Source organism: Sus scrofa, chromosome 13 (genome assembly GCF_000003025.6).
Source record: "Sus scrofa isolate TJ Tabasco breed Duroc chromosome 13, Sscrofa11.1, whole genome shotgun sequence".
Classification (NCBI taxonomy): Eukaryota; Metazoa; Chordata; class Mammalia; order Artiodactyla; family Suidae; genus Sus; species Sus scrofa.
The window spans coordinates 106,393,312-106,409,569 of NC_010455.5; the positions used below are offsets into that span (position 1 = coordinate 106,393,312).

At 37.6% G+C, this 16,258-nt stretch overlaps 1 protein-coding gene across 4 annotated transcripts in view; it reads right to left on the reverse strand.

The window, feature by feature from the left end:
- The window catches only part of WDR49 (WD repeat domain 49), a 144,577-nt gene that overhangs the window by 45,096 nt on the left and 83,223 nt on the right, over window positions 1–16,258 (reverse strand). For all 4 annotated transcript variants that reach the window (XM_021069761.1, XM_021069760.1, XM_021069759.1 and 1 more), the window contains 3 exons: window positions 11,804–11,968; window positions 8,168–8,283; window positions 267–397 (listed from right to left, as the gene is read on the reverse strand). In XM_021069761.1, coding sequence (XP_020925420.1) covers window positions 267–397; window positions 8,168–8,283; window positions 11,804–11,968 — 412 coding nt within the window. The remainder of the gene's footprint in view (window positions 1–266; window positions 398–8,167; window positions 8,284–11,803; window positions 11,969–16,258) is intronic.

Genomic DNA, 16,258 nt, shown 5'->3' on the forward strand with positions numbered 1-16,258 from the left:
TAGAATTCAAACAACTTGCTCATCATGATGTATTGGCAAGTGGTGAAGCCAGAATCTGAGGCCAGGTAGCCAGACTCAGGAGCTGATGGTCATTACCACTATCATATGGCCCTAGAAATAAGGACCAAGAGTAGCTTTAAGTGCAGGGACTGCTTCTTTAAGAAATCTATTCATTCTACAGTTGAGAAAAAGCTTTTTCAAAGTGAATGAGGCAAAAAATAACAACAATGTTCATCACCGATTGTCAAGTGATGGGTTCAAGTAACCTGTAACAAGAGTTTGTGGAGGTAAAAATGCAGCACATAAGATATCGTCACGGTGCTGTACTCCTCCCTTCCATTCTTCAGGGTGGATGAAAAATTGATTGAAGTTCTGAGGTCGGAACACAGTAATAGCCCTAGTAAAAAGGGATAGAGCATTTAGCTGTGGATCTAAAAGCAATATAGATATTGAGTAACCATTGTGCATTGTAATTTGAGAAGTCTAAAAGACTAAAAGACAAAGCTGCCTACAATTTCATTCCCACTTGTCATCCATATGGCTGAATCCCCACACTGAACTTCCTTTTGGATTTTCTCTTGAATTTTCTGGTAAATTATGAATACTTACTATCAGATGGTTAATCTTCCTTTCACAATCTTTAACACCAAATACATATGCATTTATAAGATGAATTATCCATCACTAAGACCTGAAAGCAAAATTTCTCCATATGGGTAACATGGAACCCATGTTTTGTGACAGTAATAAGAGAAAAGGGAAGAGTCTGTGAACAAATAATATCTGATAGTTTAAACAAAATAATTTAAGGTTTTTTTTTTTTTTTAATCAGAGCATCTAAGACATTTAAGATGTTCACATCCCCTATGGCATTTCCCAGACTTCTTTGCCCAGAGTCCTTTCTCATGCAGCATCTTAAAGAACTACTAGTTGTGGAATACATTTGGAAAATGCCACTTCAAAGGAATGGGACATAGGACAGGTATGCTTTGAACAGAAATAGTAGTTTTTAAAAAGTCAGTATCCTGGGGCACTGCTAGTAAATTTGAGGACAGACCAGGAAGAATAGAAAATGAAATGTCTGCTGCCTGGTGGGGAAGGGAGGAGCCTAAAAATTAAATTATGGGGTATTACTTTGTGGGGGCTTCCCATTTCCCCTTGATTTCAACTCTGGCTTCCAGCCTCTGGTAAGCTTCTGCCTCCTTCTGGAGCCACCTGCATTTCAAAGGAGTGTCTGTAAGCCCAGGCTTGGTGTCTTCACCCACATCCTCTCTTCACTTTTCCAAAGCCTTGCTTCTATTCTGCCCACTCGAAAAGTCTCCCAGTTGCCCTGCAGTGTAACACCTCATCCTCTGATGGAGGTCTCCCAATGCACCTTGCTTCTCTTCTCAGCTCTCTGACCTTCCATTCCTCCTGCTCGACTTTCCCTCCCTTCTTTCTCTTACTCCCTTTAAAATGGACATTACTTACTGTCATTCCTCCACTCCCTTCTCACGGAAGGGCTTGTTCAGGGATTTTGGAGACCACCATACTTCCCCATCTCACTTCTATACAAATGGCTCTTCAATCTATTTTCATTCATAACTTTTTCCAGCGTTGAGTAGTTCCCACTAGACAGCTGACCATTCCATTATGGATCTCATCAGCAACATATCAAAAATCCAAATTTTCTGTCTTCCCTCCACAGCAGAACCCCCCAAATTCCTGACTTTGGTTAAGAGACCAGAAAGCCAGCCCACTGCATATCTTTCTCTTCCCCAGTCAAATAAAATACTCAGATTCTGGAGTTCGCATCATGGCTCAGTGGTTAAGGAATCCGACAAGGCTTCGGGTTTGATCCCTGGCCTCACTCAGTGGGTTAAGGATCAGGCATTGCCATGAGCTGTGGTGTAAGTCGCAGATGCAGCTCAGATCCCGCGTTGCTATGGCTGTGGCTGTGGCCGGCAGCTACAGCTCTGATTAGACCCCTAGCCTGGGAACCTCCATATGCTGCAGGTGCAGCCCTAGAAAAGACAAAAAGACAGAAGAAAAAAAAAAAACCTCAAATTCTGCCTCCCCGACATATTACCTATTCATTCCTTCATTTTTATTTTAAATAACCAATAGCAGCTTCCCAGCTCAGCTCAGTACTTCCTACCTCATGGCTGTACCAGCCTCTTAACCAATTTCACTGTCTATATGCTAACCCATCTCTGGCACATTCTTCATCCCACTACTAGATTAATCATTCTATTTGGGAGCACTTAATAAGTATTCATTCTACAAACATTTCCTGTTTTCTCCATGGAAATCCCCATTCATGCTGATGCAGGGGTCAGAGCCATGAGCATAACATGACTAAAATGCAAAGTGAAACGTGCTAAGTGCCAAGAAAGTACTGATCAATGGCCATGGAGGTCCAGGGTAGAATCACAGAAGGCTGAGTGGAGGGGTCATATGTGAGCTGCACCACAAGTGAGGGGCAAGATTTGGAAGAGGAAGTCACTCTAGGTGGAGTGGGGAAACATCATGATCAAAGTTAAGTCTCATACCCTGTTAAAAAAAAATTCTTATTTTTTTCTATCTCCTACATGACAAAATTCAAATGTGTAGGCCTGTTACTGAAGACCCAGTAATATTTGGGTCCTATCAACTTTTTTTAGAATTTTCCCCTGTATTCTTCTTTCCTTACTTTTCAAAGCAAAAAGCTCCTGCTCTTTGGAGCTGTTAGTGGGATTCAGGGGCTGTTTCTGAAGCGCATGTCCAAGGTCAAGCCCAGCAGTCCTCTAACTGTTCTCCACGCAGTCTTCGCACTTCCAGCTGCTTTGCTGTTGTGCGTGATGAGCTCTTCCATCTCCCCATGGATTTCCTTTCACACACAGACCCACATCTACCATTCCGAACACCCATTCACTAAGGTCTGCCTTGTTCTGTAAGCTTCTTAATAACTAGAGTTGAAAGAAATACTTCTTTCTTCTGACCTCTTACACCGTTTACTTTTAGTTACAACATACAAATAATATTATAGAGTCACTGCTCCTCTGCTGGATTGTAAGCTCTCAGAAACCAGGAGTCTTGTCTTTTTCTATAACCCTACAAAGCAAGCATAGTGACCTACACATAGTGAGTATTCAATACATATTAATGATTGAAAAATTAATATGACTGAAAAATTAATGACTGAAAAATTCTCTGCTCAAATGGTACCTCCTAGAGTAAGCCTTTCCTGACCACCCAGGTAAACACTCTCCCTTGAGTCTTTCATCTCTCACCTACATCATTTTTCTTTATTACATTACCATTATGTGGTATCATTGTCTATATTTGTCTCTTTCTTTTCTCCCTCTCCTACCATAAATAAGCTTTAGGAGAGCAAAGATTTGTTTTTTCCCCAAACAAATATTGTTGAGTCAAGGTGTGAATTATTCTATTTTTAATCAATAACAATGTTATTTTCATAATATTAATATAAGGCTTAGCAAAGTGAGTAAGGTAATCTGAAGTTCTGAAACTGCAGTTAATCTCATAATATCTTTATATGTAAACATTTTAAATTTTATCTTTACCTATTGGTAAGTTTAGTGGAAGATACTACCTTTTGGGAATGGAGAGCGTGAGGGTAGGAGTGAGAGGGAAGAGGTCAATCCATACCTCTTCTATTATCGTTCAGCCAAAATTCAATGTCACATGTCTTCTTTGCCAAGATACTCATACTAGCTAGATATATTTAGGAAGTACCACCCAAAGGCACAAAATGCTTTTCAGAAGATGTTGTAAAAAGTAGCCCTTCTGATATTTGACCCTGTGTGTCAAAATGGTGAGAAACTAATTAGCTGCCACCTTTCCCTTAAAACCTAACCTGAAACTTTCATTTGAAATGACAGTTATCCTTAAAATAACTTCAGAAGCCACACTGTATTTCTTACTTTGTACATTTCCAAGATAACTTTTTTTTAAGTTTGTACTTTTGCCAAGAGTAAAATTGAAGTGCAGAATGAGCCAATTTTTAGGCCATTTTAGGAGTCACAGATTTGTTCTTTCTGACATTGAAGGAGTTTACCCTTTCCATTCCACACCTCACATTTGAAAACCAATGAGAACTGCTACCAAGTCACTCTGTCATCTTGTGATTATGTCCTATCTCTAATTCAGAATTTAGAGATGATGACTAATTCTGTGAAAACAAAATTAGTTCACCTGTCAAGTGTAAAACAGAAAAATTTTAATGTTTTTAAAAACCTCTTTTAGGATGAATGAGCCAGGAAAATAACTTTTACCGAAATTTATCACATAAAAATTGTCATGGGAGAACAAAAGAACACAGTCAACCATTTGTTCCCTCAGAGGTTAACTGTTCATGTGTTGCTAGTCCAATTATCATAAGAACCTATCTATGTTCGATCCACTGTTTTTTCAGCTTAAAGGGAGTATCTCAAAGGTAGAGAATGAGTTCAGTATAAATCAGTTCATTTTTATGCTTTTTCCTAAAATCTGTAGAGTCCAATTTTGGACACTGAAAACATCACAAAATTAGTTTTGAGGGTTATTTGTGAATTTCAGACATACTCGCCCCCTCCTAGCCTCCAAGATTATTCAGAGTAAGTCACAGCTTTGGAAATGTTCATTCTGATTTTTATCCTAATAATAGAAATTGCTTGAGTCATGTGTAAGATTATATGTAGGTTCCTTAGTGAGGCAATTATTAAGAATTTAGTATCTTGTGATAGATAAGTTTTATTGTTAAAGAGCTTCAAATCTCTAATCTCATTTCCCTTAAAAATACTTTTAGAAATAAAATTATATCAACAGCTATTTATTGAGTGTCTACTTTTTAAATAGCTCTGTGAAGAGTGCTACTGTTAATCACATTTTCAGAATTATTTGAAATTATATGAAAGATTCTCTTTTTCGTATTTGGGCAAGTCTAGATATTTTACAGAGATAAAATCTTCATAAACAGAGGCTTCTCCTTTAACCAAACAAACTAAAAAAAAATGGGGAAAATGAAGAACTTGAGTTTATAGAGAGCTATAAATATAGAATCATAGAATTTTGGGGCATAAGATTAAGATAAAATCTTATACTAATATGATTATTTATTTGCTTTTACCAGAACTATACATAGTACATGACTACTTTAAATTCAAGTATAATTGATCCTCTATTCATTTAGTTTTACCAACATAAATATGACCATGTATTTAACAAGATTTTTTAATCATTTTTATTAGAGTATGATATGGTTTGATTGGGAACATTCTGACAGCAAGTTGTTATTTGAGTTTAGAACGTACATAAGAATGGGTTAGTATGAAACTAAGACTTGGTCCAGGCCAGAGGGAGCTTCAGGTTTTTTTTTGGTAGACACTTCAAAAGGCATTAAACAAGGAAGTGACATAGATAGACTGCATTGTAGAAAGAAATGTGGAAATCATTGAAATGAACAAAATCTCTTCAAGAGGTAAAAGGGAGGTATTACTAGAGGACAGAACAAATAAGAAGGCTGTGACATTCATGTATGCAGAAATGATCTGAATTACACAGCTGAATAGTAAAGGGACTATATTCGAAAAAAACATTTAGAATATAAAATAGATAAGACTTAGTGACTCCTTGGTTGTGAAGTTGAGTGAGAAGGGAACAGCATGGTGGATGACCAGAATGCCTGGCTGTTAACTAAAGCTCTGAATCTAAGAATAAGCATGTTTAGGGAAAGGGAGTGAATAATACATTCAGTTTAAAATATGTTGAATTTGGGATTGCAGTCAGACAAATCCATCAAGTAAATGGATAAGTGAGTTTAGAGAGATAAGAGCTGAAGATAGGGATTTGATATATCTATAAAATGTTGCCTACCTTCCAAGATGAAGTTAAGGACTAAATTGAATAATGTATGTAAAATGTGTAATGCTACAAAGTACTATAAATAAAGTAAATCGGATGGCATATTTAGGTACCTAACTCAATACCTGTAGTTTCTATTCTATCTTGGACAGAATTATCAAAATAATTTCTTTATTTAAATAGAATCTAAATGTAAAGTTAGGATGTAATGGCAGGCCCTAGTGGCCTAAGTAAAATAAAATAAAATAAAATAAACTTACAGTATAACTTAACAGCCTCCTCTGGGTTTGAAAGAAAGCTTAATAAGCTGACTGTCAGTCTTACAATTATTTCTTCTCAAATCACTAAACTATTAAGGAATTGGCTTAATGGACCATCCTTCCTAAGTTATAACCAAAAAAAAAAAAGATCTGTTCTTCTGCCTCTTTAGTTAAAAGAATTAAAAAAACGACCCTGCAAAGATCCTACAAAATCTATCCTAACATAAGACCTCCTACTTAGAAAACATGATTTTAAATTCATCAATATGAAAGTAAAACAATATAATTGGGAATGTATTGATTCAACTTTCTTTTTTTTTTTTATTGTCTTTTTTCTTTTTAGGTCCGCACCTAAGGCATATGGCGGTTCCCAGGCTAAGGGGTCCAATTGGAGCTGTAGCCTCTGGCCTACACCACAGCCACAGCAACTCGGGATCCAAGCCTCGTCTGCAACCTACATCACAGTTCACTCGCAAGGGTGGATACCCAACCCACTGAGGAAGGCCAAGGATGGAACCCACGTTCTCATGGATGCTATTCGGGTTTGTTAACTGCTGAGCCACGACAGGAACTCCATCAACTTTCAATTCCAACTAAGGGATCCAAGTCCTGACAACTTCGCAGAAGATGGAGAAGATGGAGGAAAATGAGAGGAGTGATAAGAATCCTCTCATTTCAATGTTCCCAAAATTTCCTCCCCAAGATTATAGAAAGTGATTACCCATTAATATAGGCAGAACATCGAGGTTCCTCTAAACCACTTTTGAATGACTCCGCACACCTAAGCTTTCAAAATTTATCCCTGTAAGCAATAAAAAAACCTCACATTTGATACTAATTTCTAACCAGAGGTGTCTCAACAATATGATTAATAAAATGATATTGCCAAGGTTTTGACTAATAGCGATTAATTTTTTAAAGTTCTTTTTCATTCTGTTCAAATTTAAAGCAGATCATCTGGTGCTACACATCTACCCTGCAATGATGTTAGAGAACTTCACTTATTCATTGCCATCGCCTAATTACAGAGATCACTAGGCCCTGGTCTGTTGAAGAGGTCGTGAGTCACTGATGGATCATGATTGCTCCCAGGAATATGAAGAAGCTTTGTCTTTCAAAGGTGAGGATGACTAAATTAGTTTTTAATAGCAAGTAGAATAATCTGAACTATATCCTTCTTTCCTTATAGTCTAACTCTGTCTGAAAACTAGGTTGTGCATGACACTATATATTCTTCTCTGTATGTGCCTATTTGCATTAGGAAAAAAAAAAAAAAAAAGTCTTTCCTAGAATTGATTTAAAAATCCCCAAATAAATACTCCTAGTTTTCCAGATATAAAATCTGATTTAATCCTAGCTTTAAACCCTTAAGGTTATAATTCTATAGTGAATAATTTTGGACAAAGCACCTCTTAGAGCAGTATTTTGTGAACTGTTGAATTTATGGACAATATATTTTTGAAACACAGCACACTTTAATTTTCCTAGTGCTTATACAATGCCACAGAAAAGGCTCTGTTTATGATCCCTTAGTTCTCCCAAGAAAAAAAGAAAGAACAGTAATTTTCCTTGTAATGAAATGGAAAAATTGCTGCTTAAGAAAAGTAAGTGGGCTGTGAAAGGCCCTTCTCTGCCCTGATATGAAAGAGGAGCTAACAGATTTCAGCCGGCTGTTCCCCTCTTGTGCTGCAATTTAAACTAAGTAACAATAGAAGAAAGAATGAGTTCCTTCTACAGTTGAAGGAATGTAATTTCTACATTAAGAATTTATTGACTATAAAATTTAGTAAACGTCTGGAGTTAATACCCACTTCCTGGGTATTACATGTCTATCTGGAATGGTTAAAGACAAAGAGAGATTCCAAAGTCCAGAGAAAGCACTGTAATCCTTCTGAAAGCCACTCAAACTACATGATCTTAAAATTTTTATTCACTAAGCATTCAGTCAATTCCAAACACACACCTAGGTCGCCAGCAAGTTAAAGATTCAGAATCAGTCAAGACTTCTATGTTCTTTCTTCTTTTAGATTTTGATTTAAATAAAACTTTCTCCTTTTACCTTCCTATGGCTTTGCATATCATACCTGTCCCAGCCTGTAACCAGTATTATCTTCTTCAGAACCAGAATATGTGAAATATCCACAGCTCCCTCTTGCCCAACATTTAGTGTGTGGTGACAAAGGCCATTGAAGTCCCAGACCTTTAACAGAAAAATTAAAATTGCCATTGAGACGGAAAAGAAATTTCTCCTTAATGAGTAAAGTAACAGAGTATAATAGGATTATTTAAAATTTTTCATTTACATTCTGGACTAGGGTCGATTCACTTCAGAAATATAATAATTAAAGAAATTCCTCTCACTACCTAAATTTAGCTGTTATATTTATTAATCTATTTGTAACCTTACCAATTTACATAATTGATTCAAAGCCTATACATAAGTGCATGGTTTTTAAGGTGGAGACAGTACAAAATCATGAAGAGCCACATTTTGGAGTCTGTCAAAATCCTGGTTCTTTCTAAAATTTGGTTTTCTCATTTATGACACAGGACTTTTACTTCTCATGGATGCTTGAAATTTTAAACATCTAATACAGAATCTCAAATACTGTCCAGGAGTTCCCTGGTGGCCTACAAGTTAAGAACACAGGGATGTCACTGCTGTGGCTGGCCCAGGAATTTCCACATGCTGTGGCTGTGTCCAAAAAAAAAAAAAAAAAGAAACAAAGAAATAAAGAAAGAAATGAAACACAGTCATCATTTAATAGGTTTCCTCTCTTCTGCCAATATTCATCTGTTGACAGTGGGTGCCATATCCAATCCCGCAAAGACACAAGCTATTCTAGTTTACCTCCTTGGGCAGCAGGTGAGGATGGAGATATGATTGGTGGGTGTACTTTAAGAGAGAAGGTCATTAAGTCATTTTGAACTAAGTTAAAACTAAGCTCTGCTATGAAACATTAGTGACATCATAAAGAGCATTGCCGCAATCAATCAAAATTAAAATGCATATGCCCTATGCCTTAAAAATTCAACTTCTAGAATCATCACACAGAGACACTCATGTGTGAGCAATATATTTTGAAGGATATTCTGGAAGCAGTGTTTATAAAAGCTAGAGATTTGGGAGTTCCCATTATGACTCAGCAGAAACGAATCTAACTAGTATCCATGAGGACGTAGGTTCCATCCCTGGCCTCGCTCAGTGGTTTAAGGATCCAGCATTGCCACGAGCTGTGGTGTAGTTAGCAGATGTGGCTGGGATCTGGCATTGCTATGGCTGTGGTGTAGACCAGCAGCTACAGCTCCAATTTAACCCCTAGCCTAGGAACTTCCACATGCTGTGGACATGCCCCCCCCCCAAAAAAAAAGCCTAAAAAATAAAAACTAGAGATTTGAATCAACCTAATTACTTATTAACAAGGAACTGAACGTCAGAATATGGAATATCTACACAGTAGCACATAATATAGCTGTTAAGAAGAATGAGTCATTGCCGAGTGTCTAAGCTCTGCCCAAAGTCGACCAGCTATGGAACCTTAAACATGCTGCTTTATCTCCTTGGGCTTCAGTTTCCTCATCTGATATAATAATAGTACCAACCATACTGGCGTGTGTGTATGTGTGTGTGTCTGTGTAAAGTGCTTAAGACATGCCTAGTTCATAGTAACCATGAAATAAAATTTAACTAACATTATTATTGTTGCTATTTGCATTCATATGAATCAATGTCCAATATAGGAAAATGCAAAATACACAACAGCATGAATGGTTAACTGCCACTGAGAAAAATTGTCCTCACAGTTTAGAAAGGTGTACAAGAAACTAGCACTACAAGGGAAGATCTGGGCAGGATGAGAAAGAAACTCTCTTTTCACTGTATCTCTTCGATGTTTAAAATTTTATTGTATGCATACATTAATTATTCAAACCTTAATTAATTTAAAAACAGACACTTCAAAACCATGATAAATAGGACAATACATTTAAATCTTTGCATAGGTACTAGTTTTTCGAGTCTAAATTATAAATGAGATTGGAAAATATCATTCATTTTTGTTTCTTTATAGAGTATGGCCAGTGCAGCGAAAACCTGATTTATGCATCCTACACAGAAGTTGCCAAGCTTCAGAATTCTGTTGTGCTATTTTGATAAAGATAAATGTACCTTCAAAATCTGTGGTTGTAATACTAAATTCATATTAAGTTCTAAGTTGTCAAGGCTTGAGCTGAGACACTGAGGGGTGCACAGGCTCTTTGCCCATATAACATGATTTACCTTTAAACGAGGCTCTTACCAAGCCCACCAAAAATAATACCCACAAAAAATGTATTGTAAAGATCTAACTCTCCCCAGAACTATGAAATCCCTTAGGTGGGACCATTTTAGCCACCATCTATAAGTCTGCCCTTTGCTGGACTCTATGACTAGCTACTTCCCAAGAGAGGGATAAAAATAATCTAATCCACTCCCTTCACTTTTCAGTTCAGCCTTGTATTTGACTGGTAAGTGGGGTACTCACTTGCTCTTTTGCCTAAGCAACTGTCTAACACTCTAGTTCCAATTATTTCTGTTTTATTCCACCTTAACTACTGGGGTTGGGATTATCTCACTACCTTCACACATTTTATCAGTTCTTCTGTGAACTGGATTACTTTACTTCAACTCATGTTTCCAGTCCATAACTCATGCCATTAACCTTCCAAGAGGGCAAGTTCTGCTGATTTCCAGAGATTCTCACTGCAACATGCCTCACACTGACCATTGCTAGCCCCCTGAATACTTGCTCCCAACTTCCATGATGTCTTACCTACATATCCACTTTCCACTACCTCCCCTGCAGCCTACCTGAAAGCATCATGCACCCTATCTTGGAAGTAACTCTAGTCAACAGCCTTCTGACCCTGGTTATGACAGAAATTTGAGACCCATTCAAAGTTTATTTGGGAAACTGCCTTCTGTTGCCTCAAACTGTCACAAGTCATCTCCAATCCAACACTCTCGGGACTCTCAGAGGCTAGGGGAGCAGAGAAGAGTCACTGGTGGGCATGATTTCAGATTTTAAGTATCTAGTTTTGCATAAAAATTTGGTCATTTTTGCAAAGTTAAACAGCACTTTCCTCCCAGAAGAAATTAATAATTAGTACAAAATAAGAAAACTGGAAGCATAAAAATAGTGTTAGTTTAGGATGGACACTAAATAAGATTACAACTGTCCTTTCTACTCTCCCTCTTCCCTATCTCACGTCATAGAAAATGCAAATCATGAAATAGGTAGATTTTAAAATATTCATTTTTGGAAAAGTCTGCATCTATGCCATTTTACAAGTTTACTTAATTGCCCTGATTTCTCTTTTTATAAACCAGGAAGAAAAAAAGAAAACTGAAGAGCATGAAGATTATTCAGATCTCTTATTCCCCAAAGTGGTCCTCTCTCCAGAACACTGGAAAAGGCTTTCTGAAACAAGTAAGCCAAACTGTGTTTTGATTCTAAATAATTTATTCTGAAAAAAAATCATTTATTCATTTCTCCACAGAGGTTTATTTTCCTAACAGCTTTGTTATTAGATGGTTTGGGTTAGTTAGCTCTTCTTATCTTTTCTCATCTCTCTTCTTGCAAGGCCAAAAATACCAGCACAAATATAGCCAAAGCTGTGTCTCCTCACACAATATTCTAGCCTTCTCATATCTGGATAGGAAAGCGTCACTGTGTTCGCACCTTTACTGTCCCATCTGTGCTGCCAGTCAAAAGCCGTGTCTCATTTGCATCAAGGGCCATCGTGCAGATTTCTGCGTTGCCATGGCAACTTGTAAACTGTTTGATTTTCTGCCCGGTGTCTATCATCCAGAAGGAAACAGTCGACCCCGCATCAGAGCTGATTACCTATGAGAAAATAACATTTTAGAGAAATTAAATATAGTCCAAGCATCCACCAATTTTATTTCAATAAAAATATCCAGCCTGTGCCTCTCCCCTGCTGAGATTGCCCCAACAGTTAGAGACATTTTTTAATGTATTTGCTTTCTTTTTGTTAAGCCGATAACATTTCAATTTCCAGGCCAGAACTGAGGTAATGCAGTCACGATTCTCTTTATCAGAAAAGATAGGAATCTTCTTGCACTGTTCAGCTTAGTGTCTAGAGGCCATCCTGAAATCGAATCCTACTGAAAATAAACTTATAAATCTTTCACATTTAGATGAGAAAGCTGATTTTTATCAGTCATGATGCTATTTACTAGATGAAAATAAACATTTTATTATATATCAGCATCCATTTAGCATTCAGAAAGAAAAGCACTACCAGCCATGATGGGAAAAAGTTCATTTCAGCAAACTGCTAGAGCTATTGTATCTGATGCCATTAGTCCCTTTGGTCCTTTTTCCCCCAAGGTCCTGTTTATACTTTTACAGCTAAACACAAATACTGAGGGGTCACTAAAAACAAAGAACACAGGAAGGCTAAATATAAATCTGCATATACATTCCAAGAGAAAGGCAACAAAAAATGCATGAAAGGATAGAATTATATACAATAGTTCCATGGTAAGAAATTGAATAGTGGCAAGTAGACTAATTTCAGCTCTAGGTATTTAGGCACCCTTTAAAAGATTTATTGGTTAAAACTACCACACCAATATAACTTTAGAACCCCCCAAATGAAAGAAAAGAACAAAAAATATAAAAATATGTAGATAGGAAGTTGCCTGAAGCAATATCTAGATTTTAAGAAAACATAAAGCATATATTTATCTGTTTAGGTACTGATTACTGATGTATAAATATAAGTTTGGAAATTGCATTGTGGCTCAGTGGTAATGAACTGAAGTAGTATCCATAAGGACATGTGTTCAATCCCTGGATCTAGCATTGCCATGAGTTGTGGCATATGCCAGCAGCTGCAGCTCTGATTCATCCCCTAGCCTGGGAACTTCCACATGTCATAAGCATGGCCCTAAAAAGACCAAAAAAAAAAAAAAAAGAATATAATTTAAATATATATACATATATATTTATTAAGAATATCTTAAGGTTGAGTGTCACATTTTTGTAAATAAGTGGGTTAAAGTTTATGAACTGTATGTTCAGAAGGCCTGGATAGCTGGCTGTCATTTCATTCATTCATTCATTCATTCACTCACTCTATGGGCACTCACAGACATCCACCGGGAACCAGCTGCATGAGGGCATCGGCATTTCACTGACAAATCCTCCCTCTCAAGGGCTATGGTCTAGGCTTAGACACTAGAATCACTTTAAAAACCACAACTGTACACCAGACCAGAGACTCAGACTTAACTGAAAGAAGCAGTAGTATTTTTTAAAGAGTTCCCCAGATTATTTAAGTATGCAGCTTGGATCAAGTACTACTGGGCTAGAGAGAGAAACAAACAAGAAAGAGATAAATGCCTAACAATCCTACAAGTTTAGAGGTATCACCCCATGAGTGATCTGGGGGCACGGAGAGTAAACCCCCAAATCCATTCACTGGAGCAGGGGATGAAGATAAACAGTGAGGAGGATCAACCAGGGATTGAAGATAGGAACATGTATTTATTGAGTGCCAGGCCCTTTATACTCGCTATCTCATCTGATCTTAAGTATAAAAACTCGGTAAAATTATCTTATCACTCTCATTCTACCAATGACGAAATTAAGATTCTAATCAGCTAAGTGCCATTCCCAAGCTTATACAACAAGGTTTGAAACCTAAGCCTTCTCTTACAGATACATCCTAAGGCCTTCCTCTATTTCAGCATCGTACCCCAAATAATTAAGAGTGATTTGAAGGAGCTCCTATTGTGGCTCAGTGGGTTACGAAACCGACTAGAATCCACAGGGATGCAGGTTCCATCCCTGGCATTGTTCAGTGGTTTAAGGATCTGGCATTGCCACGAGCTGTGGTGTAGGCTGGCAGCTGCTGCTCCAGTTCGACCCCTAGCCGAGGAACCTGCATTATTTTGCAAATGTGCCCTCAAAACAAAACAAAAAGGGGGATTCGACAAGAGAACTTGGAGGCTATTCCAAGCATGAGAAACAGCAGTAAGTGTCGTAGAGCCAGTACAGGAGTACAGATGATACAATAAATGGTGGAATATCAAGTGAGGAAGCAAGCTGGCAATAGAAGGTGGGGTTGTTTGTTTTTGTTTGTTTTACTGGGAAAGGGTTCATAGCTTTCATTGGTGATCAGTGCCATGGATGAGACAAAATTAAGAAGAATCTCTTTGTTCTTAATAAGGAGGAAAGTGATAGAGCATTTTTTGTTGGTGGTGGTGGATTTGTGAAGGTAGCAGTGTGGAAAATAGACAGAATGTGGGAAGACCATTTATTGAAGACCTGCTGCAATAGTCCAGGTAGAGATGCTCACCTAAAACAATAGTTCTGGAGATAAAGAGGAAGGATTGACTAAAAGGGCCACAGTTCAGCAATACATATGCCTCTGCAAAGAACTGATCATGAACACAGGAGCTCTCACAGCCCTTTTTCCCCCCTGATCTTACAACTCTTAGACAAAGTCTTAAATGATGTAAAACTGTACTATGTTACATGTTTTCTCCCAGAGAAATCAAAAGTAGCTTCAATGTTTAATTACCGTTATTAAACTACAGTGTAGTTTCTAGGACAGGTGTCCTGGATCTCTAGAAAATGTGACCTAGCACTTTAATTATCATTTCATGTAACTGACTGTGTTTCTGTTTGCTTTGGTTTGTGCATTAGGCATGGTGATTAAACAGTGGGTCTAGGCTGTGATGCCTGAGTTTGAATATGGAACTGTGTCTGACCTGGGACTCACTACTTAACCTCTCTAAGCTTCAGTTTCTTCACCTATAAACCAGAGAGAACAATAGTAACTACCTCAAACCACGTCTAAGGGTTTAAGTAAGAACATATTTATAAAATACTTAGCATAGTTCATGGCATACAATAAATAAGTCATAAAAGTTAGCTAGTGTTACTATTCAAGCTTCATCATCTGACCTCTTATTGGGTCTCATATCATTTTTCATATTGAAATCAATTTAAGAAAAACATTTAGGAGTTCCCTTCGTGGCTCAGCAGTTAACGAACCTGACTAGGTTCCATGAGGATGTGGGTTCGATCCCTAGCCTTGCTCAGTGGGTTAAGGATCTGGGCTGTGGTGTAGCTTGTAAACATGGCTTAGATCCTGCCTTGCTGTGGCTGTGGTGTAGGCTATAGCTCTGATTAGATCCCCTAGCCTGGGAATGTCCATATGCTGCAGGTGTGGCCCTAAAAAACAAAAACAAAACGAAACAAAAAAAAACATTTAGTGTCTTGCTTTCTTCCAACTATGAGAGTGAACACAGACAGATTTTAGAAGCCAGGTTTTTTAGATGTACATTGAAATTTAAAATTATATCACACTTCAGATTTTCTCACTTAATTGCATAAGAATCTGGATTATATTTGTTAAAGACAAAGTCATGAAAACATAATATTCTAAGCACGAGTGAAAACGCTGACAGTGGTCTTTGAAGAAAAGGTTAGAGGATTTTATGACTGCTGTTCAAAAAGCATTTACTGGAGTTCCCATCGTGGCGCAGCAGAAATGAATCTGACAAGGAACCATGAGGTTGCATGTTTGATCCCTGGCCTCGCTTAGTGGGTTAAGGATCTGGTGTTGCTGTGAGCTGTGGCATGGGTTGCAGATGGCTCAGATCCTACATTGCTGTGGCTGTGGCCAGCAGCTGTAGCTCCAATTCAAACCCTAGCCTGGGATGGATTCTCCATGCGCTGTGTGTACGGCCCTGAAAAGCAAAAAAAAAAAAAAAAAAAAATGCATTTACTATGTATCTATCATATACTAGGAGTTTCAGTACTGAAAGATGGGTATTCAGTGATAGAAAAAAAAAAAAGCAAAATAAAATAAACCATGCTCCAAGAAAGACTTGCTTACTTGTTCAAGACTGGAGCCAGTCACATTACAAAGCATCTCATCATCCACTCACCACTTTTATCTAATGTAGACATTCAACCAGGAATTAGTAACATTTGCTTTTTGCTGCCTTACACTCTCCCTTCTCTGACTTACCTGGCTGAGCCCACAACATACTATTCATCACTTTTCAGCACCTTTCTCTGCTCATTTCACAAATTCTCATGAAATCTGAATCAATAATGACAACAGTGTACAGCCAGTCAGGTTTCATTTTATGG